We start from the raw sequence: 26,307 nt of genomic DNA, 5'->3' as shown, positions 1-26,307 counted from the left end.
CCTTTGCTATGAGACTCGAAATTGAGCTCAGGTACATCCTGTTTCCATTGATCATCCTTGAGATGTTTCTACAACTTGATTTTTTAGTCCACCTGTGGTAAATTCAATTGATTGGACAAGATTTGAAAAGGCACCCACCTGTCTCTATAAGGTCCCACAGTTGACAGTGCATGTCAGAGCAAAAACCAAGCCATGAGGTCGAAGGAATTGTCCGTAGAGCTCCAAGACAGGATTGTGTCGAGGCACAGATCTGGGGAAGGGCACCAAAAAACTTCTGCAGCACTGAAAGTCTCCAAGAACACAGTGGCCACCATCATTCTTAAATGGAAGAAGTTTGGAACCACCAAGACTCTTCCTGGAGCTGGCTGCCCAGCCAAACTGAGCAATCGGAGGAGAAGGGCCTTGGTCAGGGAGGTGACCAAGAACCCAATTGTCACTCTGACAGAGTTCCAGGGTTCCTCTGTGGAGAGGGGAGAACCTTCCAGAAGGACAACCATCTATGCAGCACTCCACCAATCGGGCCTTTATGGTAGAGTGGCCAGACAGAAGCCACTCCTCAGTAAAAGGCACATGACAGCCCGCTTGGAGTTTGCCAAAAGGCACCTAAAGGACTCTGAGACCATGAGAAACAAGATTCTCTAATCTGATGAAATCAAGATGAACAGAGAAATGTACAGAGAGTTCCTTGATGAAAACATGTTCCAGAGCGCTCAGGACCTCAGACTGGGGCCAAGGTTCACCTTCCAACGGGAAAATGACCCTAAGCACACAGCCAAGACAACGCAGGAGTGGCTTCAGGATAAGTCATTAAATGTCCTTGAGTGACCCAGCCAGAGCCCGAACTTGAACCCAGTCGAACATCTCTGGAGAGACCTGGAAATAGCTGTGCAGCGATGCTCCCCATCCAATCTGACAGCTTGAGAGGATCTGCAGAGAAGAATGGAAGAAATTCCCCAAATACAGGTGTGCCAAGCTTGTAGCGTCATACCCAAGCAGACTTGAGGCTGTAGTCGCTGCCAATGGTGCTTCAACAAAGTACTGAGTAAAGGATCTGAATGCTTATGTAAATGTGATATTTCAGTTTTCCATTTTAGAATAAGGCTGTAAAGTAACAAAATGTGAACAAAAAGGACTGAATACTTTCTGAATGCACTTTATATATATATATATATATATATATATATATATATATATATATATATATATATGCAGTACAATTGAAGAGTTTGGACACACCTACTCATTCCAGGGTTTTTCTTTATTTTGACTATTTTCTACATTGTAGAATAATAGTGAAAACATCAAAACTATGAAATAACACATATGGAATCATTCAGTAACCAAAAAAGTGTTAAACAAATCAAGTTATATATTTGAGATTCTTCAAAGTAGCCACCCTTTGCCTTGATGACAGCTTTGCACACTCTTGGCATTCTCTCAACCAGCTTCATGAGGTAGTCACCTGGAATGCATTTCAATTAACAGGTATGCATTGTTAAAAGTTAATTTGTGGAATTTCTTTCCTTCTTAATGTATTTGAGACAATCAGTGTTGTGACAAGGTAGGGGGGTATACAGAAGATAGCCCTATTTGGTAAAAGACTAAGTCCATATTATGGCAAGAACAGCTCAAATAAGCAAAGCGAAACGACAGTCTATCAATACTTTAAGACATGAAGGTCAGTCAATGTGGAAAATTGTAAGAACTTTGAAACAAAAACCATCAAGCTCTATGATGAAACTGGCTCTCATGAGGACCACCACAGGAAAGGAAGACCCAGAGTTACCTCTGCTGCAGAGGATACTTTTAATTAGAGTTAACTGCACCTTAGATTGCAGCCCAAATAAATGCTTCACAGAGTTCAAGTAACAGATACATCTCAACATCAACTGTTCAGAGACTGCGTGAATCAGGCCTTCATGGTCGAATTGCTGCAAAGAAACCATTACTAAAGGACATCAATAAGAAGGAGAGACTTGGGCGAAAGAACATGAGCACTGGACATTATACCGGTGGAAATCTATCTTTTAGTCTGATGAGTCCAAATGTTAGATTTTTGCTTCCATCCACCGTGTCTTTGTGAGACGCAGAGTAGGTGAATTGATGATCTCCGCATGTGTGGTTCCCACCATGAAGCATGGAGGAGGAGGTGTGGTGGTGTGGGGGTGCTTTGCTGGTGACACCATCTGTGATTTATTTAGAATTCAAGGAACACTTAACCAGCATGGCTACCACTGCATTCTGCAGCCATACTCCATCCCATCTGGTTTGCGCTTAGTGGGACTATCATTTCTTTTTGAAAAAGGACAATGACCCAACACACCTCCAGGCTGTGTAATTGCTATTTGACCAAGGAGAGTGATGGAGTGCTGCATCAGATGACCTGTCCTCCACAATCAACCGACCTCAACCCAATTGAGATTGTTTGGGATGAGTTGGACCGCAGAGTGAAGCAAAAGTAGCCAACAAGTGCTCAGCATATGTGGGAACTCCTTGAAGACTGTTGGAAAGCATTCCAGGTGAAGCTGGTTGAGAGAATGCCAAGAGCTAACCCTAACCACCCTTTAACCTAACTCCTAAACTTAACCCTAACCCCTAGTTTAGCTAACATTAGTGAGCTAGCTAATGTTAGCCACCTAGCTAGAATTCATAAGATATCATACGTATTGCAAATTCGTACCATATTGTACATTTAGCATATTCGTAACATATTGTACGTTTTGCAAATTTGTCCCATACAATACGAATTGTAATTCGTTACACATCATACAAAATGGGTGATGGACATCCACAAATTAATACAAATCATACGAAAAATAACATATCATACTAAATATAGTGTCTTGGTTTTACGTACAGAATAATCCAAAATGCTCTGAGACCAGGTTGCTAGAGGAGAAATCCTCATTCCGGTCCATGCTAATTTTTTCAATGTGTTAAAATACTTCGCTTTTTTTGGAAGTTGTTTAATTTCATGTAAAAAATGTATTTGAACTCACATTTCACGGTCTGGCATTATAGTAGCAAACGTTTTAGCCTTTACATTAGATATGTTCTATTTTTCATGGTTTTTCATACAATTTTTAATGAAGCACTACTAAACAAAGAGCTGTTTGCGAGGCAAATGAACGGCTCTTTTAGTTGAATGGAGCCAAAATATCTGGCTCACCGATAAGACTCGGAATGCCCATCACACACTGTCTCTGTCTCTGGTACAGTACAGTTAGACAGGGGAGGTACAGCTGTAGGATCTTAATTTGAGTCCGTTTGCTACAACAGGAAAATAATCCTGCAGCAATGCAGGAAATGTGAATTATTATGTTGATTACAATTCATTATTATAACATTTTTGTAGAGGTTGCTACATTTTTCATAAGGGATAATATAGTCAGAAATTTCTCATTTCTAATTACAAACTTCAGAAGCCTTTTTAAACCTGAAAAATAGAAACATTTTTACATTTCCTGCATTGCAGGAAAGTTCTCCAGCAACAGGGTGATCAAATTAAGATCCTACATCTGTAAGGTAACACTGTGGACATCTGAAGTCTAGTTTCCATTCATGCAGAGTGGGCTGTGCTGCTTTAGTACACAAACACACAGGGGCTGTCAGAGTGCTTGTTTGTTTCAGAGAACAGGTTACTTTGGAGGAAGACTATTGGACACTTGTCGGATGAAAACAGGTGATTTGAAATGGTCACTGACTTGTCATGTTATGTTTGTTTTATTTACTGACCAGAAAAAAAACATGGGGTCAACAGGAGTCAAATCTAATTAAAGATTAGAGCTGGGACGATAAACCGAAAATTTGCCTGTCAATCGTGTCAGACAGGCACAGCCCTCGCAGCTGAACCCGTGTGTCTTGTGTGCTTCTGATTGTTTGTTTGCAAGTGTTTCTTGTTAATATCATTCCAAATACTGCAGTAATGTTTTGATATAGTCAACAAGTTACTTGCCTATATAAAATATCCTTATTGGAGAAAGCAAAAAGATATTAATCACTGAAAAGCTCCATTGCTGAAAGCTCCTCCACCACGCACTTGTTTGGTTGACAGCCTCCTCTCCCACCCTGCCTCCCGACACAAGCTTCTCCCAACTGCCTGGACCCCACCTTTCAGTCTGCTCCCGATCACCCAGGCCTGCTCCCCCTGTCTGGTACAGGTACCCCTGCCACTTGCCCCCTTCTCCCCCGAGCTTTGCTCACCACTCCAAAACCCACTTACATGCACACACTGCGGTCTCTGATTTGAATTGTATTCTTAGCCTGTGGACTTGTGTGGACTTTTACTCTGGAACTTGTATGCATTTACATTTTTATTACTTGGCCTTTATTGTTATTTTATTGTAGCTTATTTCTTGTAGCTTAGTCCTATTTGTGATTAGTGTGCAACCTCCTAGTCCTATAGACCGGAGTCTTAGAAAACGTATGTTTATTTCTCACGTTGATCAATAGGCTACAAACAAACATGTTGCTGTTTCTGTTGTCTACCCTTGACTCTTACACTGAGGATGATGCATTTAGGGCCCGATACTAGGTCTGTGGCTGTCACAAAAAAAATTCTGCCGGTGATTGTCAAGCATGTAACTGTCGGTCTCACGGTAATTGACCGTTAGTTAACATAAACACTTAGCATCTCCTGTCTCCTGGAACATTTACATTTTTAAAAGTCTAATAAATCCATGTAATATAGCCTACACTTTCACAATAAATCCATTCCATTCTTTATTTTAGACAGGTCTAAAGAGACATGATATGAAGAAAATGGAGTCTATTTCAGAAGAACAGAATAGCAAACTCTGAGTTGTCCTTATCTTAGGTCCTGATCTGGCTATGCCATATGGCTGTGCGCTACACTAGTTCATTTAGCAGGCAAGATTCGCTTAGAATTCAGTGTAATTATTTTATATTATTTTACAGTATGAAGAATACAATTGAACAAAGCTGAATAAAATAAAAATGATATTTTCTCCAAACGATGAGGGTGATTGTCAAGCAAATAGCACATCCAGCTATTCTGTGTTGAGCGGTGAACAAATAAATAGTTACCCTTATATGCTTCATTTAGAGTTATTACTGTAACTTTAGTTGTTTTACAAGCGTTGGGCTATATGTTTTGATTTTTAATACATTGTAAGGCTGCATGATGCGACTCTAATGATTTGAAAAAAGTTGCTTGAAAGGTATGAGGCCTGCTTTGTTTTTTTGCGCAGGCTATACACACTCCAATAGTCTCTCATTCACAATTTGAGAAGCACTTGATAATACCTCGAATTTCCCCTTTGTGTGGCCATAATGCACCCTTAAAAAATCCATGCCTTTTGCAGCCCTTCTCCTTGAGTGCTGCCTGCTTCGAAGCGCCACGTGATCTGGTCTTTCTCACAGGCTACAAATGAAGACAGACACATGCAGGATGAAACTGCGTGCGTCCTTATCCAATTCCAAGGTGCATATTGAAGATACTGAAATAACTTTCCACATTTAGTTAGTAGGCCTAACGAATAGCAAAAGCACTAGTCTATGTCAATCTACTATCCCGCATAGTACAAAAGTTGACCTATTTTATTCTGTGTGAGAAATAAATATTCCAAACATAGTCTGGGACAGTTGTGGGACGTGATTGTTCCCAAATTAATACGACCACTAGCATAAAAAAAATGTTTTTACGTAATGAGAACGTTTAGATGAGAACGTTTAGATGAGAACGTTTAGCTTAAAATGTTGATAAAATATTAGGCTATTTCTTCACATATAAGCGCAGCAATGTGCACACAGCAGTAGGCTATAAGTGCGAATGTTCCACTAGTGGGAAAACACAATTATTAAAAGTGACCACAAATGCAATTATGCATGTAATGCTTTTATTATAAAGGTGCATTTTTATGGTGAAAATTACCTTCGCCAAACTTGAAACTCACGCGCTGCCTCTGTATTGCAGTTAGGCTCTACAACCCTTGTAAAGCGGATTAATGTGCTTAATTTTAAGAAGTTATTTGGACACTTTAGTTGTCATACAAACCTTATCAAAACATATAGGCCTATGGGCTGGGCTACATGAGGTGTGCAGCTTTGATTAAAAAAAATAAGGTATTGTTTCTTGCCTTAAGCGGGCATCATTCACAAGTGATAATACAGTTGTGTCGGAAGTTTACATACACCTTAGCCAAATACATTAAACTCCTAGTAAAAATCAACTGTTTTAGGTCAGTTAGGATCACCACTTTATTTTAAAAATGTGAAATGTCAGAATAAAAGTAGAGAATTATTTATTTCAGCTTTTATTTCTTTTGCCACAACTTTGGAAGTAGTATGCTTTGGGGTCATTGTCCATTTGGAAGACCTATTTGCGACCAAGCTTTAACTTCCTGACTGATGTCTTGAGATCTTGCTTTGATATATCCACATAATTTCCCTTCCTCATGGTGCCATCTATTTTGTGAAGTGCACCAGTCCCTCCTGCAGCAAAGCACCCCCACAACATGATGCTGCCACCCCGTGCTTCACGGTTGGGATGGTGTTCTTCAACTTGCATGCATCCCCCTTTTTCATCCAAACATAACAATGGTCATTATGGCCAAACCGTTTTATTTTTGTTTCATCAGACCAGAGGACATTTCTCCAAAAAGTATGATCTTTGTCCCCATGTGCAGTTGCAAACCGTAGTCTGGCTTTTTTATGGCGGTTTTGGAGCAGTGGCTTCTTCCTTGCTGGGCGGCCTTTCAGGTTATGTCAATATAGGACTCATTTTACTGTGGATATAGATACTTTTGTACCTGTTTCCTCCAGCATCTTCACAAGGTCCTTTGCTGTTGTGCTGGGATTGATTTGCACTTTTCGCACCAAAGTACGTTCATCTCTAGGAGACAGAATGTGTCTCCTTTCTGAGCGGTATGACGGCTGCGTGGTCCCATGGTGTTTATACTTGCGTACTATTGTTTGTACAGATGAACGTGGTACCTTCAGACATTTGGAAATTGCTCCCAAGGATGAGCCAGACTTGTGGAGGTCTACAAAGTTTTTCAGAGGTCTTGGCTGATTTCTTTTGATTTCCCCATGATGTCAAGCAAAGAGGCACTGCGTTTGAAGGTAGGCCTTGAAATACATCCACAGGTACACCTCCAATTGACTCAAATGATGTCAATTAGCCTATCAGAAGCTTTTAAAGCCATGACATCATTTTCTGGAATTTTCCAAGCTGTTTGAAGGCACAGTCAACTTCTAACCCACTGGAATTGTGATACAGTGAATTATAAGTGAAATAATCTGTCTGTAAACAATTGTTGGAAAAGTGACTTGTGTCATGCACAAAGTAGATGTCCTAACCGACTTGCCAAAACTATAGTTTGTTAACAAGAAATGTGTGGAGTGGTTGAAAAACGAGTTTTAATGACTCCAGCCTAAGTGTATGTAAACGTCCGACTTCAACTGTATATAATTCACAAGTGATAAGCTAATACTGTCACCCATCAGACTATTCTTGATTTAATCTTGTCTTTACATATACTAAATAGAGGTCGCCCGATTAGGATTTTTCAACGCCGATACCGATACCGATTATTGGAGGACCCAAAAAAAGCCGATACCGATTTGTTTTTTGTTTATTTATTTGTAATAATGACAATTACAACAATACTGAATGAACACTTATTTTAACTTAATATAATACATCAATAAAATCAATTTAGCCTCAAATAAATAATGAAACATGTTCAATTTGGTTTAAATAATCCAAACAATGTGTTGGAGAAGAAAGTAAAAGTTCTATAAGTGCCATGTAAAAAAGCTAAGGTTTAAGTTCCTTGCTCAAAACATGAGAACATATGAAAGCTGGTGGTTCCTTTTAACATGAGTCTTCAATATTCCCAGGTAAGTTTTAGGTTGTAGTTATTATAGGAATTATAGGACTATTTCTCTCTATACGATTTGTATTTCATATACCTTTGACTATTGGATGTTCTTATAGGCACTTTAGTGTTGCCAGTGTAACAGTATAGCTTCCGTCCCACTCCTCGCTCCTACCTGGGCTTGAACCAGGAACACATCGACAACAGCCACCCTCGAAGCAGTGTTACCCATGCAGAGCAAGGGGAACAACTACTCCAAGTCTCAGAGCGAGTGACGTTCGAAACGCTAATAGCGCGCACCCGCTAACTAGCTAGCCATTTCACATCAGTTACACCAGCCTAATCTTGGGAGTTCATAGGCTTGAAGGGGTGGGTATAATTTGTGGAACGTTCCAACAGGAATCTGTTACAAAAAACGTAAAGTAAAAGGTTGCCAACCAACAACGCATACAAAGTAGCAATGCATACAAACCTAGCTAACTAGCTGCCGAATAGGCATCAACTCACCACGTAGCTTATTCTTAATGTTTGTCCATAGGCAACCAGAGTGAGGACAGACATTTTTCGGAATAAACGTGATGAGTGAAAAACGCAATGAAATAGACCACTCCCTACCTGGTATCTTATTCTGCCGCTATACAACTTTGTATGCGTTGTTTTATGGCAACCTTGTTATTTACGAAGTTTTTGGAATAGATTCCTGTTGGAACGTCCCACAAATTATATCCACCTGGCTTGAAGTCATAAACAGCTTAAACACAGCGAAGAGCTGCTGGCAAAACGCACGAAAGTGCTGTCTGAATGAATGCTTACGAGCATGCTGGTGCCTACCATCGCTCAGTCAGACTGCTCTATCAAATCATAGACTTAATTATAACATAATAAACACACAGAAATACGAGCCTTAGGTCATTAATATGGTCGAATCCGGAAACTATCATCTCATCTCGTGGAGTGCAATGTAAGGCAGGTGGTTAGAGCGTTGGACTAGTAACCAAGGTTGTAAAAACGAATCCCCGAATCCCCCCTGAACAAGGCAGTTAACCCCCGTTCCTAGGCCGTCATTGAAAATAAGAATGTGTTCTTAATCTGACTTGCCTAGTTAAATAAAGGTGTGTAAAAAAATAAATATATATATATAATATAATATAATATATATATATATATATATAAAGAAATCAGCAAATCGGTTGCCAAAAATACCGATTACCGATTGTTATGAAAACTTGAAATCAACCCTAATTAATCGGCCATTCCGATTAATCGGTCGACCTCTAATACTAAATAATATATGTGTGAAATTCGTTTTGATTTAGAATGGACCATTATCATGCACCCGCTTCGAAAACAGGGGCACGGAAAAAAGACATGTCATCTTTGCACTTAAATAGCGAATGGGGGACACTTTTCCTGTGGTTCATTTGTTGTAAAGATAAGCAATGTGCTTAATATTAGGAAAGTTGATAAGTAAATATAGTAGGCCTAGCCTATATAAAGCTGATGGCATCCTCCTCTTTTTAATAGAGACCATCACTCTGTTTTCTCGCGCAATTTCATAGCCTATAGAAATGTAGCGCAACATTAGCTCATGGGCTCTCATGAAGTGTTTGATTAGATTTTCGATTATATTTGCATTGATGTCAGAGTGATTAGAGGGACAATAGAGTGCTGAGTACCAGGCAGTTAGCAAGTTTGGTAGGCTACTAGTGACCATCAGCAGCATCAGAGCTTGGAGAAGCCTAATTACCGTGACTAAATGGTCATTTGGAGTTTGACTGCCTTCATGACTCAGCCGGTGTGGTGGTAATACGGTCACCGCAACAGCTTTACCCGATACCCCTTAAATGCAGAGAACTTTGAGTGTTTATTCCATGTTGCGTTCTGGGAGAAATCATGCACTTGCCCCACTATCACTGACAAAGACTTTGGCATTGATGGCTACAATGTTTTTGGGTCAGATTGCAAATCTAAGGGTGGTGGTGTTGCTGTATACATGAAATATTTTTTTTTGGCGAACCATTCTGACTTACCAAACCCAAGCAATTTGAACATCTATCTTTAAAAATAAATTTCTGCACATCCTTGATTCTTTTTGTCTCCTGTTGTTATGAACTCCCATCTGCTATTTCTGTCTCTCTGGATTGTATTTTTGAATTACAAGTCAGAATTTTGAACACATTTAATTGAAAATTATTTTACCTGTTGTCCGCCGATTTCGTCCCGATGTCGGAGGTAATCTGATACAAAATATCCACAGGGAAGTGTTATCAACCCGACCTTCAGTATGCTGGTCTGTATATCGTATGTATTTCCAGTTTTTATCTTCAATACGGATGCAATTCGCACGTGACAAACACTTGCACAATGTGGCCGAGCCTAACCGAACAGCAAACACTTCCAGCTGATTGCAAGGAAATGTGCTTCGGTCGACTACATTCGGTTACAGTTTACATATGCGCATCACGTGCAATGCGTCAACAGATTAAAAATACATCAGACAGAACTTACTGGCGCTGAAAAAATAAAGTACCAACATGTACAACCGGTAAAATAAGTGAAAATATAATTTTATTCAACATTCTGCCTTGTAGAGACTATTGCCTATTTTTTACAGCGACTTCTTTCTGACTGATATCCATGGTATTAGGTATTTTATTAAGATCCCCATTAGCTGTTGCAAAAGCAGTGGGGTCCACACAAAACATGAAACATAATACAGAATGACAAAATACAGAACATCATTAGACAAGAACAGCTCAAGGACAGAACTACATACATTTTTAAAAAGGCACACGTAGCCTACATATCAATGCATACACACAAACTATCTAGGTCAAACTATCTAGGTCAAATAGGGGAGAGGCGTTGTGCCACGAGGTGTTGCTTTATCTGTTTTTTGAAACCAGGTTTACTGTTTATTTGAGCAATATGAGATGGAAGTTCCATGCAATAAGGGCTCTATATAATACTGTACGTTTTCTTAAATTTGTTCTGGGTTTGGGGAAAAGACCCCTGGTGGCATGTCTGGTGGGATAAGTGTGTGTGTCAGAGGTGTGGTGTAACCATGATAACAGTCTGATGTTTAGGCAAGGGTGTCCTGAACCTACACTGGTTTACATCCAACTCTGATCAACTCAAGTATCTGTGTAACAATGTAACAAGGTTGAATGTAAAGTGTTCTCTAAAATCCTGTTTGATTGATCATATTTTAACCAACACTCCACATCATTTAATGCTTCTGGTGTTTTTACATTTTTTATAAGTGATTACTGTTGCCTTTGTTTGGGATAGGAAAATTCCTAAACTACCTCCACGTATCATCATGAAAATGAACTGGAAGAAGTTTGATACTCAGGGTTTTTAACATAGCCTGGAATAGAGTTGAATTGAGCCCTGATGAATTAGCCTTTTCTTACTTCCATAAAGCATTCCAGGATATATACAACAAGCATGCCCCTTTCAAACGATACAGAATTAAGGGCAGAGACAACCCTTGGTTCTCAGATGAACTATCTGAAATCATAAGGAAACGGAATGCTATTTGGGCTAAAGTAAGATGGTCGGATTCAGCTGATGATTGGGTGGTTTTTAAAAGCCTTCGGAATTAGGATGTGACTATGACAAAAACTGAAAGCAGACCTCTACCTCAAATCTACTGCTGATAATATGAATGATCCTTCCACATTTTGCCAAGTAGTGAAAGGTTTAGAATGCAAAAAACATGTACCGCTCCCTTAACAACTGCTGGTTGACCTCTATTCTGAACTCTTTTAAATCAAAATGTTCTTGATGCAGGTAGATTATTTGATAGGGTTAAAGGTCAACATGAGTCCCCAGTGTAATTACCTAACACTCCCGAGCACTCCTTCTCGCCCTTCTCTTGTCTGAGGTGCGTAGAGCCCTGAAAGCAATTGATGTCAAAAAATCCCCTGGCCCTGATGATCTACAACAATAAACTGCAGACATCATTGCGCCCCCTTTTGGATTTTATGTCTATATTGCTCAGCTCTGTTAGATATGTTTAACCTTATTTCAGATAGGTCCTTCTTTTAATCAATACACTATGGAAGTCTAATGATGGTGGTAGGAGTGCTGCAAAGGCCTCCTGTGTTCTTTGAGTGTGTGTTGACTAGAAGGAGGGTCTCTGCTCTGCTCTGTCTGCTCCTGGACAGTTCATCATCCCAGTAGCCCTAAATCGTGACGCATAGCTTGCCTCCTTTCTTCCTCTCCATCGCCTTCCCAAAACCTTCATTGTGACTGTGTTTGTCACGCTTCATTTGGGAATCACAGCCAGAAAACACCAGTGCATTTCACTCTCTCCCCTTACTCTCTCATTCACTAATCTCACATTAGTATTGTTTTGTGGTGGCTTTTGATCACTGGAAATCTGGAAAACACTGCTTAATCTCTCTGCTTGATGAGGAAGTCCCTTACCAACCACATTCCCACGTGCACCTCCCTCCTGTGGAATGGAGCCCCAGGTGTGTAGTTAAATAGGCCCCTATGTTATTTTAGTGCAAAGACAATGAGGATACCGATAGTGGATGCAATACTTTCCACAGACAAGTATAGCATCATCAAATATTCTTATTTACAAATTGTGTGGTTTCAGTTTTTGTCTTAGTGTTGCTCATTTTGTATCTATCTCTGCCTGCCAGCAAGAGTGAATATGCACAGACATGCAAACTGCCCTTGGGTGTCTGTTAAGTATTTGTTACTTCCTTTTGAAACTCTAAGCTGGTGCCTTACGGCAGCTTTTAATGCATACCTTACTGAGCAGTATAGGTGATTCATTCCAGATTGTAGTGTTATATCTATACGTTACAACACAGCAAATATACATGTTAGAGGGCTAAAATGGGTGTATTTAATCCCTGTTAGATATATCATTTGCTTAGTAACTGTTTGACATGTCTCCATTATTCCCTTTGTCTCATCTCTGTTTGGGAGTAAGTGCCAGGGAAGCACAATAGTCTCGGTCTGGCTCTGACAATAGCCATTATAAATGGGACTGCAGGACGAAAGGAGAGAATACTAAAGTCTAGATAAAGAGAAAGACGGGAACATAGGGGGGGTTACTCTTCTCAACAAACCATTTTTCTTCATGTGTCATATGAAAGCCCATTTATTGTCTCTTTGTATACGTCAAAAGAGACATGGGGACCTTCCAAACTCCATCTGCAACTTTTCAGCAGGTGTTGGCTTCTATTGTAGTGCAACATTTGGGACAATTGTTGTCATATTTCTTATTTTATCAGCTAACAGCATTCAAATGATTTATTATTGTGGATGCTGGGCACAGTATGAATTATGCGACAATACCGACAGAGCAACCTAAGCATTTTATCTGAGCATTTTATATGTTCTGGCTAGATATTGTGCATTTGGAGAGGTCCTAGAACTTTCTAAGAACTTTATGAAAAAGTAATGAGAAAAAGAATGATGGTCATTTTATTCTCCAGAGGCGTGTACTGGGACACGGTGGCCTTGGTTTAAAGACTGAAGGAGAGGGGGTGACATCACTCTTTATCCCCTTTACTTTTGGAAGAAGGGGGAGGAAGTAGGTGAGAGGTTGAGGGGTATGGAGGAGGGGGTTTATTTGGTGAAGTGAATTCCATGTGCAGATGGGGAGGAAGTGGAACGGTGGGCAAACTCGTATTTTGGAGGGACATAAGAGATTTTAGAAGACAGGAGGGTGTGAAAATGAAATGTTTTAGTAGATGTAAGTTGGTTTCACATTTGTTTGGGTTAATGTATTGTGCCCGGGTTTTTTTCTCTCACACTGGTTTGGTTGTGAGCAATTACAGACTGGCAGGGAAGCATGAGGGTGGACCTACGGGCCACCACACTGTCCCTCCCCCTCACCCCATCTCGCCACCAAACTCTGCTACTGTATGCATCTATTCTCTCGCTCACTCACTCTCTCTCTCTCTTTTCTCCTCTCTCTCGAGCTTCATTTCTGTCTGTGGACACAGCATGACTGAGAGTAACCTCAATAGTGCCTCTTTCTGTTTAGCCAATCATGATTACTTCCGAGTCCCTCTCCCCTATACACCCCGGCCATTCATTCTCTCCTCAGTCCCCCTGTCTGTCTGCTGAGCCTGAGGGCCAGTGTGCTTCCGCTGGGCTTTTTAAAATGATCAAAACGGGATGTTGCAGTATTTAGTTTTAGTGGCCAAGTTTCTTTGTTGTAATTTTGTTGTATTCATTTTGTGCTATATAGGATTTCAGTCACTTTAATTCTTATTTGTACCATAAAGATTGACCCCTCTCATCCCGGAAACTGACATGTTGAATGCTATTGTATAGGGGAGTTTAGCTAGCTTTATATTCTGTTTCTAAAGTACAATAGCACCTATGTGGACATCTTTTCACAAGTTTGTTGAGAATTCCTGGATGTAATTCCTTCCCCTTCATGGATTCCCCCCCCCCCGTTCACCAGCTCCGGAGGTCTACGTCACCGGCTTTCTAGGCGTCACTGAACTGGATTCATTACCACCAACCCCGGACTGTCTTGTCTCATTACGCACTTCTGGTTCCCATTCTTCCTGATTAGTATGTTATATATGTGCCCTCTGTTACCATGTCCGTTGGTCCTGTGAGTACCTGTGCCGTTGTATCGGCTTCCATGCTACGTGTATTTGTGCACTTGTTTTATGGGTCTCGTCCCGTGTATTATTTGGAGGTTTACACATCACTCTTTTGCTTGGGTGAAGAAAATAAAAACCCCTATTACGTATTCCTGCTCCTGTCTCCAATCATTAGACAATATGACACCCTTTCAGTGTTACACTCTCATTACACTTCTCTCATTCATTCAGGCAAATACACTCATTCTTTCTCTCTCATTTCTCTTTCTCTCTTTTTCTCTCACAGCTATGCATTTTCAGGAGTGGTTACAGTCCCTTCACTCCAGTGGGGGGGTTCGGGGACCTGTGAGGGAGGACTTCTGGAGCCTTCTCCCCTCTCTCCCTTCGTCATCCTCTTTCTCCCTCTCCTCCCTCTCTCGGTCCCCCTCCTCTCTGCTGGGTATAGGGGCTCTGGCCTCCCTCACCGCATACTGGCTGGTGACCCGCCGTCGGCCCATGCAGCCCCCCTGTGATCTCAACGCCCAGTCTATCGCTGTACAGGTGAGAGCATTATGTTCTGGAAGCTTTAAGTAGCAGCTGAGTGAGAGATTAGTACGAGTTATATTTATTCAGAACAGTCAAGTGCTTGTTTGTGTGATGGATAGCAGTTGTATGCATCATAGTGTTTTGGATTTCAGTTATAATAACTAATTAACATTGATTACATCCCAAGCCCTGTTTATACCTGGTTCTAACATGTGTCCTTTGTCCACATTCTGATTGTGCCAACATTTTTAAACAGGTGTAGATGATTAAAAGACGCATTGATCGGATTGTGATCAAATCTCCCTGACAACCCCTGGAGGTAGTCCTACACCATTGTGTCTGGATACCTTGCAAGTGTAGACAGATCTGGACAGTGAAATCATTTAAATCATCTTTATCCCGCCCTCTAAAATCATTGACAAGTGACGCCATTGACTTATGGCATCAATATGTGTTAAAATAATTCAATAAATATTATTTAGAAAGCATATTGTCAATTAATTTGCATACAGGGAGGGACCAGGATATGCGGTCACAATGCGGACACAGTGGTTGGACAAGAGACACATTTTACTGCCATGTGTAGGTGCAACAGCTACAATGTGGGCACAATCAGAATATAGATAAGATCAGGACAAAGGACACATGTTAGCCCTCGGTATAAACAAGGCAAAAGAGCTGCATAGGGAGAGTTTTTATGCAGTCTGTGTTGCAGGGAGAGCCCAATTGGAGGCGTTCAGCTTTGCTCAAGGACGATGCCCTGTTGGAGTTCTACTATGATGACACCAGGACAGCCTATGACATGTTCCAGAGAGGACTGAGGGTGGCAGGTGAGCGAGCCGGACACAGTGGACTAACAGGCTAGTTAGAAGCAGACATGGGCTATTTACCAGACATGCCAGAGTGTACCTGATGAGATTGTGTTGATGCACAGGGAACGGCCCATGCCTTGGCTTCAGGAAACCTGGGGAACCTTACCAATGGATCTCCTACACTGAGGTCTGTGGATCTTTGGTCATTATTACTATTTACAATGTGAATACAAGTATACAATAAGTATACAAGCATACAAAAATATGCTCAAGCTCTATTCAAGGATTGTATTATTGTTTCTGTCTGATTGTTCTCTGTTTCAGGTGGCTGAACAGGCACAGGTGCTGGGCTCTGGGCTTTTGGGCAAAGGCTGCCAACCAAACCCTGAGCAGTTTGTTGGAATATTTGCCCAGAACAGACCAGAGGTACAGAAGGCTACACATTCCTTCCCTATTATTTTATGTAGTGAAATGCCATGATGTTTAACCCTAAGGCTTCCCTGTCTGTTAGAGCACTGTCCTTGCAGAGACTCCAGCAATGTAGTGACCAAGCATCAGTTAGGAAGGAGGCTGGGATCTGTCGTTCTAATAGTGTTGCTCTGTCTCCCTCTGGTGGTGGCAGTGGATCATTTCAGAGCTGGCCTGCTACACTTTCTCTATGGCCGTGGTGCCCCTGTATGACACACTTGGAGAGGAGGCCATGGTGCATATCCTCAACCTGGGTAAGGCTGGAATACTCTGCTCCAAAAGATGGAGAATGGGGAAATGTATATATAATCAGTACACTCCCATACCACTGGCCTATAACTATTCATGTTGATTGTCGCTGTTTCACCTCCTAGCGGAGATCTCACTGGTGATCTGTGACACGGAGGAGAAGGCAGAGTCCCTTCTGGGGAATAAGGAGAAAGGTGCAACACCCACTCTCTCCTGTCTGGTGCTCTTTAATGACTGCAGTGATGCCATAGTGGAGAGGGGCAAGAACTGTGGAGTGGAGATCCTAGAACTCACACAGCTCATGGTGAGCAGAGGGTAGCTGCAGATAATGTAAAGATGATGAATTGCTAGAATAGATGCCAGCTTCTTTAGTTGTGACATTGGATCAACATGACAAACACAAGAGAGAAGTCCCTTTCCATGGGGTTAAATTAGAAAACATCTTGATTACCACAGACTATCACAGTGTGACATGACCCTGCATTTTACAGGTACTTGGACGACGGAACCTCAAAGATCCTATGGTGAGTTTTCCTCTGTTGAATGTTGATAAGGTCTCATTGACAGTTTTTGTTGCTTCACTGCTGTTTTTGATCCTGTTGTCATTCATCTGTCTTTTTGTTGCAGCCCCCGAAACCCCAGGACCTGGCAGTCGTGTGCTTCACCAGTGGAACCACAGGTACCATTTGTTTTTATAGATCTCTGTGTGAGTCCTCAAGTAGCCTACCCCCACTACCCTGCATGTTAATCATATACTAAAGCATTTTTACCCACGCTACCAGAGATGTGCCCATGGGGGCCCACTGACAACCTCTCATTATGTTATGAGATGAATTCTTGTGCTGCACAGAGCCGTGCAGTAATGCCCTCCTCCAAACTAAACCGTGTTCTGTTTATTTGGCCAGGAAAGCCGAAGGGAGCCATGATCACCCACGGCAACATCGCCTCCAACTCCTCCTCTGTTATTAAGATCCTCGAGGTCTGTTCTGGCTCCCTCTGTCCGAAATTCAGGAGTTTCATGGCTAGCTCCATTTTCTCTCTATTTATCTCACTCCATCTCTCGTTCCATCTCTCTCAATCTGTTCCTGTGATAAATGGGATGTTTAATAGAAATAGTTGATCCATTATTAAAGATACACTGCACATCTAATTGCTGTTGTAAAATCTAGATTGCATATTCAATTGGTATGCCACCTCTATTATCCACTGTGTAACCGTTTTATGTATCAATTCTCTCTCCATTTCACAGGGGTCATTTTTTATTCGGCAAGAAGACGTGTCAATCTCTTACTTGCCTCTTGCCCACATGTTTGAGAGGATGATTCAGGTAGCGCACCCTCTTTTGATTACAATAATACATGTATGTGTCTGTCTTGGGGACTCGGGGCATGTCAGACAGCTCTTTAAATTCTCCTACGTCCGTCTCAGGTGTCCATGTTCTGTCATGGGGCCAGGGTAGGATTCTACCAAGGGGATATCTCCCTACTCATGGACGATATTAAGACTCTGAAACCCACTTTCTTCCCAGTGGTGCCTCGCCTACTCAACCGCATCTACGACAAGGTCAGTCCAAATCCTATGATACCAAACATACTTTTTTTTTTTATATAGCCTTTTATTTTCTATGCTTTGTTGTGTGTGAATACGTGTCTGTGTGTAGATCTTAGGCTCTGTGACGTCCCCATTGCGCCGGGCAGTGCTGCACTACGCAGTGAGGAGGAAGCAGGCTGAGCTCAGCAGTGGGGTTGTACGTAACAACAGTCTGTGGGACAGGCTGGTGTTCAACAGGATTCAGGTCAGTCACTGAACACTCTGAACGTGGCCCAACGTCTCCTTTCAGAAAACTCTATTTGTTAGATGTAATGGGATTCTATTTGTTTTCCATGTGTTTCAGGCTAATTTAGGAGGTAATCTGAGGTTCATCCTGACTGCCTCGGCCCCCATCTCCCCCACCGTGCTCTCCTTCCTCAGGGCCACCCTCGGCTGCCTGGTGAGAATGCCTGCCTGGAGCTCAGACTAAGTGCGTGTTTTTATTTCTGATGGGAGTGTGGGTATGTGAGGTTTGATGATGTGGAATGTTCCTCCTGCTCTGTGTAGATCTTTGAGGGTTACGGGCAGACTGAATGCACAGCAGGCTGCACCTTCTCCATGCCAGGAGACTGGAGTGCAGGTAAGGGGTTGACTCTGACAACGGGGAAACTATCCACGTATATCTGGAAACGACTAGTCCGTGATACCCATGTCTGCGTGTTGGTTATACTCTGAAACTCTGTGTGTCTCAGGCCATGTTGGCGCTCCCCTGCCCTGTGCAATGGTGAAGTTGGTTGACATCCCTGATATGAACTATTATACCAAGAACGGAGAAGGAGAGGTGAGGTGGTTAAAAAGCATAATGGTATTACGGTGCTATTCTACAACATAGTGAGTCAGAGATAGTTACCAAGAAAAAATGTATCCCCTGGCTGCTGTGTATTGTGAGATTTTCTTGGGGGGTAATTTACAGGCTCTAGAGAAGTTAAAGTTGTATTTATCAACAAATAAGTCATATTATGCATTATAAAGGTGTCTAGTATGATTCAGAGAAGTTTCGGATGATTTCTCAAAATGGTCACAAGACCACAAGGCGTAATTTTACAGATGAATTTGACACCAGAATTCTGTATTCAACAGTTTGAAAAAACAAATAGATTGGTGAAATTTTTTAATATGGTCTTTGTAAATGTAATGTTTAAAGGGTTGAAAGGCCTTCATTTTCAATAGAGTGAATCCATGATGCTCATGGCATATGAAAATATCTTAGCGGTCACATTTGTGACCAATGAGAAAATACAGTGGCTCTAACTTTATATACAGTGTATTTGGTAAATGCAATTTTTCCACATTGTTACGTTACAGCCTTCTAAATGTTTTTTTTTATAAAAAAAATGTATCCCCCTTATCAATCTACACACAACACCCCATAATGACAAAGCAAAAAAGGGTTTTCTACATTGTAGAATAATAGTGAAGACATCAAAACTATGAAATAACACATATGGAATCATGTAGTAACCAAAAAAAGTGTTAAATAAATACAAAATCTATTTTAGATTTTAGATTCTTCAAAGTAGCCACCCTTTCCCTTGATGACAGCTTTGCACACTCTTGGCGTTCTGCCAACCAGCTTCACCTGGTATGCTTTTCCAACAGTCTTCAAGGAGTTCCCACATGTGCTAAGCACTTGTTGGCTGCTTTCCTTCACTCTGCGGTCCAACTCATCCCAAACCATTTCAATTGGGTTGAGGTTTGGTAAATGTGGAGGACAGGTCATCTGATGCAGCACTTCATCACTCTCCTTGGTCAAATAGCCCTTACACAGCCTGGAGGTGTGTTGGGTCATGGTCCTGTTGAAAAACCAAATGATAGTCCCACTAAGCGCAAACCAGATGGGATGGTGTATCACAGCAGAATGCTGTGGTAGCCATGCTGGTTAAGTGGCCCTTCAATAATTAATAAATCAGTGTCACCAGCAAAGCACTATCACACCACCTCCTCCATGCCTCATGGTGGGAACCACACATGCGTAGATCATCCGTTCACCTATTCTGCGTCTCACAAAGACACGTCGGTTGACTCATCGGACCAAAGGACAGATTTCCACAGGTCTAATGTCCATTGCTCGTGTTTCTTGGCCCAAAAAAGTATCTTCTTCTTATTGGGGTCCTTTAGTAGTTGTTTCTTTTCAGCAATTCGACCATGAAAACCTGACTCAAACAGTCTCCTCTGAACAGTTGATGTTGTGATGTCGAACTTTGTGAAGCCTTTATTTTGGCTGCAATCTGAGGTGCAGGTAACTCAAATAAACGTATCCCCTGCAGCAGAGGTAACTTTGGGTCTTCCTTTCCTGTGGTGGTCCTCATGAAGCTGGTTGAGAGAATGCCAAGAGTGTGCAAAGCTGTCATCAAGGCAAAGAGTGGCTACTTTGAAGAATCTAGTGTACATTTTTTTTTAAGTAACAGTTGAATGAGTAGTTGTGTCTAAACTTTTGACTGATAATATGTGTATGTATATGTGTGTATGTATGTACAGTTGAAGTCGGAAGTTTACATGCACTTAGGCTGGAGTCATTAAAACTTGTTTTTCAACCACTCCACAAATTTCTTGTTAACAAACTATAGTTTGGCAAGTCGGTTAGGACATTACTTTGTGCATGACAAGTAATTTTTCCAACAATTGTTTAGACAGATTATTTCACTTATAATTCACTGTATCACAATTCCAGTGGGTCAGAAGTTTACATACACTAAGTTGACTGTGCCTTTAAACAGCTGGGAAAATTGCAGAAAATAATGTCATGGCTTTAGAAGCTTCTGATAGGCTAATTGACATCATTTGAGTCAATTGGAGGTGTACCTGTAGATGTATTTCAAGGCCTACCTTCAAACTCAGTGCCTATTTGCTTGACATCATGGGAAAATCAAAAGAAATCAGCCAAGACCTGAGAATTTTTATTTTTTTTGTCCTCCACAAGTCTGGTTCATCCTTGGGAGCAATTTCCAAATGCCTGAAGGTACCACGTTCATCTGTACAAACAATAGTACGCAAGTCTAAACACCATGGGAACGCAGCCGTCATACCGCTCAGGAAGGAGACGCGTTCATCTGTACAAACAATAGTACGCAAGTCTAAACACCATGGGAACGCAGCCGTCATACCGCTCAGGAAGGAGACGCGTTCTGTCTCCTAGAGATGAACGTACTTTAGTTTGAAAAGTGCAAATCAATCCGAAAACAACAGCAAAGGACCTTGTGAAGATGCTGGAGGAAAGGTACAAAAGTATCTATATCCCCAGTAAAACGAGTCCTATATTGACATAACCTGAAAGTCCGCTCAGCAAGGAAGAAGCCACTGCTCCAAAACCGCCATAAAAAAGCCAGACTACACTTTGCAACTGCACATGGGGACAAGATCATACTTTTTGGAGAAATGTCCTCTGGTCTGATGAAACAAAAATGGAACTGTTTGGCCATAATGACCATCGTTATGTTTGGATGAAAAGGGGGACGGCTTGCAAGCCGAAGAACAACATCCCAACCGTGAAGCACGGGGTGGCAGCATCATGTTGTGGGGGTGCTTTGCTGCAGGAGGGACTGGTGCACTTCACAAAATAGATGGCATAATGAGAATTTCCCTATGTGGATATATTGAAGCAACATCTCAAGACATCAGTCAGGAAGTTAAAGCTTGGTTGCAAATGGGTCTTCCAAATGGACAATGGCTCCAAGCATACTTCCAAAGTTGTGGCAAAATGGCTTAAGGACAACACAGTCATGGTATTGGAGTGGCCATCACAAAGCCCTGACCTCAATCCTATGGAAAATTTGTGGGCAGAACTGAAAAAGTGTGTGCGAGCAAGGAGGTCTACAAACCTGACTCAGTTACACCAGCTCTGTCAGGAGGAATGGGCCAAAATTCACCCAATTTATTGTGGGAAGCTTGTGGAAGGCTACCCGAAACGTTTGACCCAAGTTAAACAATTTAAAGGCAATGCTACCAAATACTAATTGAGTGTATGTAAACTTCTGACCCACTGGGAATGTGACGAAAGAAATAAAAGCTGAAATAAATAATTATCTTTTCTGACCTTTCAAATTCTTAAAATAAAGTGGTGATCCAAACTGACCTAAGACAGGGAATTTTTACGAGGATTAAATGTCAGTTATTGTGAAACTGAGTTTAAATGTATTTGGCTAATGTGTATGTAAACTTCCGACTTCAACTGTGTATAATAAATATGGATTACATATTAGTGTTACTAATGGCATAAGATTTTCATAGTGACATTTGGGAACAAATTGGTTAACACTGTTCTTACCTTTATGCTTTGTTAGATCTGTATCCGTGGCCACAGTGTGTTCCGGGGTTACCTGAAGGATGAGGAGAAAACTGCAGAGGCCCTGGATAGTGATGGCTGGCTGCACAGTGGAGATGTGGGCCAGTGGTTACTGGTGAGCTGGGTTACAATATAGGACAAAATGATCACTAGATACACCAGTCAGTCAAGTCATATACATTTGTATGTGAATGTGTGTTCGTATGTTTTCCTGTTAGAACGGGACACTTCGCATCATAGACAGAAAGAAGCACATCTTCAAGCTGTCCCAGGGAGAGTACATTGCCCCTGAAAGGATTGAGAATGTCTACATGCGTTGTGTTCCTGTGCTACAGGTCTTTGTGCACGGTGACAGCTTAAAGGTATGAGATACCGGTACTCTTATATTCACTCTTATATTCACTACCCTTTTTATGGGACATACCATCATTCTCACACTGTTTTATGTGTTGTTTCCAGTCTCACCTGATTGGTATTGTTGTGCCAGACCCAGAAGTGTTTATTGATTGGGTTAAGGAGAGGGGAATCATTGGATCCTACAAGGAGCTCTGCCAGCATCCAGTATGTGACGTCACCGTAGCTCACACAATAGGCCATCTGCAACTTTACAACGTGTGCCGTTGTTGGATTGTATCAACTCAACAGGTACTGATTTGAAATCTTGTCTCACTACAGGATGTGAAGAAAGCAGTGTTAGAAGACATGACAGCCGTGGGGAAGGAAGCTGGGCTGAAGTCTTTTGAGCAGGTGAGGAATCAAATCAAAGTATTTGTCACATGCGCCGAATACACCATGTATATGGTTAATTACAAGCCCTTAACCAAAAGTACAGTTCAAGAAAGAGTTAAGAAAATATTTACCAAATAAACTAAAGTAAAAAGTAACACTATAAAATAACAAGACTATATACAGGGGGGTACAGGTCAGTCGAGGTAATTTGTACATGGAGGTAGGGGTGAAGTGACTATGCATAGGCAACAAACAGCGAGTAGCAGCAGTGTAAAAAAACTAATTGGGGGGGGCTGTCAATGTAAATAATCCAGTGGCCGTTTGGTTAATTGTTTAGCAGTCTTATGACCTGGGGGTAGAAGCTGAACCCTGAAGCTGAATACATTCATACATTGACTTCGTACTTGTAACAAATGGTGCCATAGTATATGAAGACATAAAACCTGGTGTAACAGGAAAATGAATACAACAAAGACAACAGTGATAGTTTTGCCATCTCTTTCCTCACTGTCAGCTGAAGGACCTGCACCTGCATCCAGAGATGTTCAGTGTTAGCAACGGCCTTCTCACCCCCACTCTGAAGAGCAGACGAGTGGACATCCGCAGGGTCTTCCAGGAACAGATCACAAACATGTACAGCACAACAGCCATCTAGTAGACCTCAATCCAATGTAATACACTCACTCCACTGACATTTACATGAACTGTATGTTTCCTGTCACTAGACAAAGATATGCAGTTTGCTGGATCTCACTGTCTATAGTACTAAAAACTGAGCATGTAGCCAAGACAACAGCCATTCCTACAGTACTTAGCACAAATACTATCAAACACGTTTGGTACGGTTTCAGGGAATTTCAGTTTGACTCCACTTTGAGTTCGACACCATGCTGCTTCTTGTACATCAGTATGTTAAATGTATTTTCATTGTTTACATATCATAGACAGGAACAACAATGAATGGGAACAAACAATTTTTGCTCCAATGTTGTCCACGCAGAAAACCTAGCCATAGCTACAGCTCCACTATAGAGAGCAGTGGGCAAGTAGACACTACCTGGGCCTGCAAGTAGGCACTACCTGGGCCTGCAAGTAGGCACTACCTGGGCCTGCAAGTAGGCACTACCTGGGCCTGCAAGTAGGCACTACCTGGGCCTGCAAGTAGACACTACCTGGGCCTGCAAGTAGGCACTACCTGGGCCTGCAAGTAGGCACTACCTGGGCCTGCAAGTAGACACTACCTGGGCCTGCAAGTAGGCACTACCTGGGCCTGCAAGTAGACACTACCTGGGCCTGCAAGTAGGCACTACCTGGGCCTGCAAGTAGGCACTACCTGGGCCTGTTATTGGCCTCCTGGATCACACTTCCGTCCTTCTGATTAATATAGAGAATGTAAACCTCTGGAAGGCTGCTTTTGAAGTGTACATTACTTACTCCGATTCTAGATATGACTGTTTAGTGTTCTCAGTGAATGAGTTACAGTAGCTCAGACCACCGTCATCTGAGGGATTAAAGTGAAATATTACCCTTTATCATTTATGTAGTTGCCATTATATAGTCAATTTGTAAATGGTAAGTGTATTTTTTGCGGTAAACATTAAGAATGCTGATGAAATAGGCTCACTAGCCACTATTTTAACTAACAATTCCCAACAATGTAGAAATATTCTTGTACGTTTTCCTGAATAAAGAAATGATGATTGTCATTATTCAGTTTTATTTAGTTGAAGAACAATGAAGGAAACCCTTCTTCCAATCCATGTATTGCATGATTGTTCATAGAAAAAGTTGAAAACAATGTCTAAACAGATGGTAACATAGCTCAACAGAAATGATAAATCCCACTCTTAACAGATTACATGTCAAGTTTCTCACTCAATAATAATAATGTTAAATAAACTAGAACCAGGCCTGTCAGAAAAGTTTAAAAAAATCTATGCTAATTTAGTCAAATGCATTTTGTGCATAGCTGTCCACAAAGAAAAGGCAAGAGAGGTTTCCCTGAACATGACAAATTGACACAGAACGTAGATATGGTCAAATGAACAATGAACTGTAAGTGCCACTAGAGGGAGCAACAGCATTGGTTTTGGAAAGCAAGTCCTCTAAACCTATGTGAAGAAGATCAAGAAGGGTAAAAGGACCATCTCAGTCTAAGACAATGTCAGATTATTCTTTAGCCTTTCAAAAGCAGGGGACGATTAGGCAACAGCCAAAGAAAAATGTTGACACTACTTTATACAGGCACCATCACAGATCTGAAGAATAATGATATCGACTTATGATATCCATAGTCAGGAAGCTGGAGTGGCTAGTGTTAAATACTACAGGTAACTTTCAATATCATTTTTACCTCAACAAATAAGTTCCCGGTCCACAATGCACAGGCTAGATCAGTGTGCATAAACCCTGAGGGGAAATATAGTGAATAACACAGAAATGGAGCGATTCAAATTAATGTAGCTTTTTGACCCACCACCCTGAGTCACATTTCATCCTCTAGTCTGCATACAGTACTATCAAATTTGTTTCAATATATGTATTTCCTGGTATAAATAGACTTGATGAAATGCATGTTTTGGTACATACCTTGATTTGGAAATGACTAGAAAACAGATTCAAACTGAGTATGCAGCTTTGAGAAGAAAGCTGTGACCCACAGAGATCTTATAAATCTACAGTACTATTTGTAATTATATGGTGTGAACCACAAATTAGTTCTTAGAAGAACGGTTTCATTACATGATTAAAAAAATATATACATATTGGCTTATGATAATAGCATTTGGCTGATGGCTTGGTAAATGTGGCAGTTAAAATGCTTTGAGTTGCTCAGTGTTTCTTTAGATGTTAGGAAAGGGTCAGGTGAGAGAATTGAGAGAAGAGTGAAGGAGAGAGAGAAGAGATTAGTGCAAGAAAGCTATTAATGATTAGGCTATGACCAAAGCGGTCCATTTTCACAGTGAGAAGGATCCTGAAAAAGATAAATCCATTCACTGAGGTGTGAAAGGAGGCAAGGCCAGAGGTTTAGAGCGAGCCCTTCCCCTTCTTGGTGTTCTCTCTCTCTCTCTCTCTCAGTCATCAGCGACAATGGACAGAGCACGCAGTTCATTCAGCTTGGCCTCGTTCTCCCTCTCCCTCTGCTCATCAGTCAGCCCTGCCTGGTCGATCTGATCCGTCAACTCACTGAAGATATTGTGCATCTCTGTGAAGTACACCAC

General features: G+C 41.4%; 2 protein-coding genes across 3 annotated transcripts in view; one reads left to right on the top strand and one right to left on the bottom strand.

Moving 5' to 3' along the window:
* acsl2 (acyl-CoA synthetase long chain family member 2) overlaps positions 1–24,792 on the top strand; it is a 26,645-nt gene extending 1,853 nt beyond the window's left edge. The window contains exons 2-21 of one of the 2 annotated variants that reach the window (XM_029762838.1): positions 14,718–14,971; positions 15,672–15,786; positions 15,891–15,955; positions 16,093–16,194; positions 16,391–16,490; positions 16,611–16,789; positions 16,977–17,009; positions 17,113–17,164; positions 17,391–17,464; positions 17,735–17,812; positions 17,914–18,048; positions 18,146–18,280; positions 18,380–18,475; positions 18,583–18,655; positions 18,768–18,856; positions 22,356–22,472; positions 22,576–22,719; positions 22,817–22,918; positions 23,033–23,104; positions 23,601–24,792. In XM_029762838.1, the coding sequence (XP_029618698.1) occupies positions 14,720–14,971; positions 15,672–15,786; positions 15,891–15,955; positions 16,093–16,194; positions 16,391–16,490; positions 16,611–16,789; positions 16,977–17,009; positions 17,113–17,164; positions 17,391–17,464; positions 17,735–17,812; positions 17,914–18,048; positions 18,146–18,280; positions 18,380–18,475; positions 18,583–18,655; positions 18,768–18,856; positions 22,356–22,472; positions 22,576–22,719; positions 22,817–22,918; positions 23,033–23,104; positions 23,601–23,741 (2,154 nt within the window). In that variant the 5' untranslated portion in view covers positions 14,718–14,719 and the 3' untranslated portion in view covers positions 23,742–24,792. The remainder of the gene's footprint in view (positions 1–14,717; positions 14,972–15,671; positions 15,787–15,890; positions 15,956–16,092; positions 16,195–16,390; positions 16,491–16,610; positions 16,790–16,976; positions 17,010–17,112; positions 17,165–17,390; positions 17,465–17,734; positions 17,813–17,913; positions 18,049–18,145; positions 18,281–18,379; positions 18,476–18,582; positions 18,656–18,767; positions 18,857–22,355; positions 22,473–22,575; positions 22,720–22,816; positions 22,919–23,032; positions 23,105–23,600) is intronic. The other variant, XM_029762839.1, reaches the window with a different exon arrangement.
* The window catches only part of bin3 (bridging integrator 3), a 37,957-nt gene continuing 36,436 nt past the window's right edge, over positions 24,787–26,307 (bottom strand). Inside the window, exon 9 of the mRNA XM_029762841.1 lies at positions 24,787–26,307. Coding sequence (XP_029618701.1) covers positions 26,161–26,307 — 147 coding nt within the window. The 3' untranslated portion in view covers positions 24,787–26,160.

This window comes from Salmo trutta, chromosome 9 (genome assembly GCF_901001165.1).
Source record: "Salmo trutta chromosome 9, fSalTru1.1, whole genome shotgun sequence".
Classification (NCBI taxonomy): Eukaryota; Metazoa; Chordata; class Actinopteri; order Salmoniformes; family Salmonidae; genus Salmo; species Salmo trutta.
This window is presented reverse-complemented; position numbering and strand designations above follow the sequence as displayed.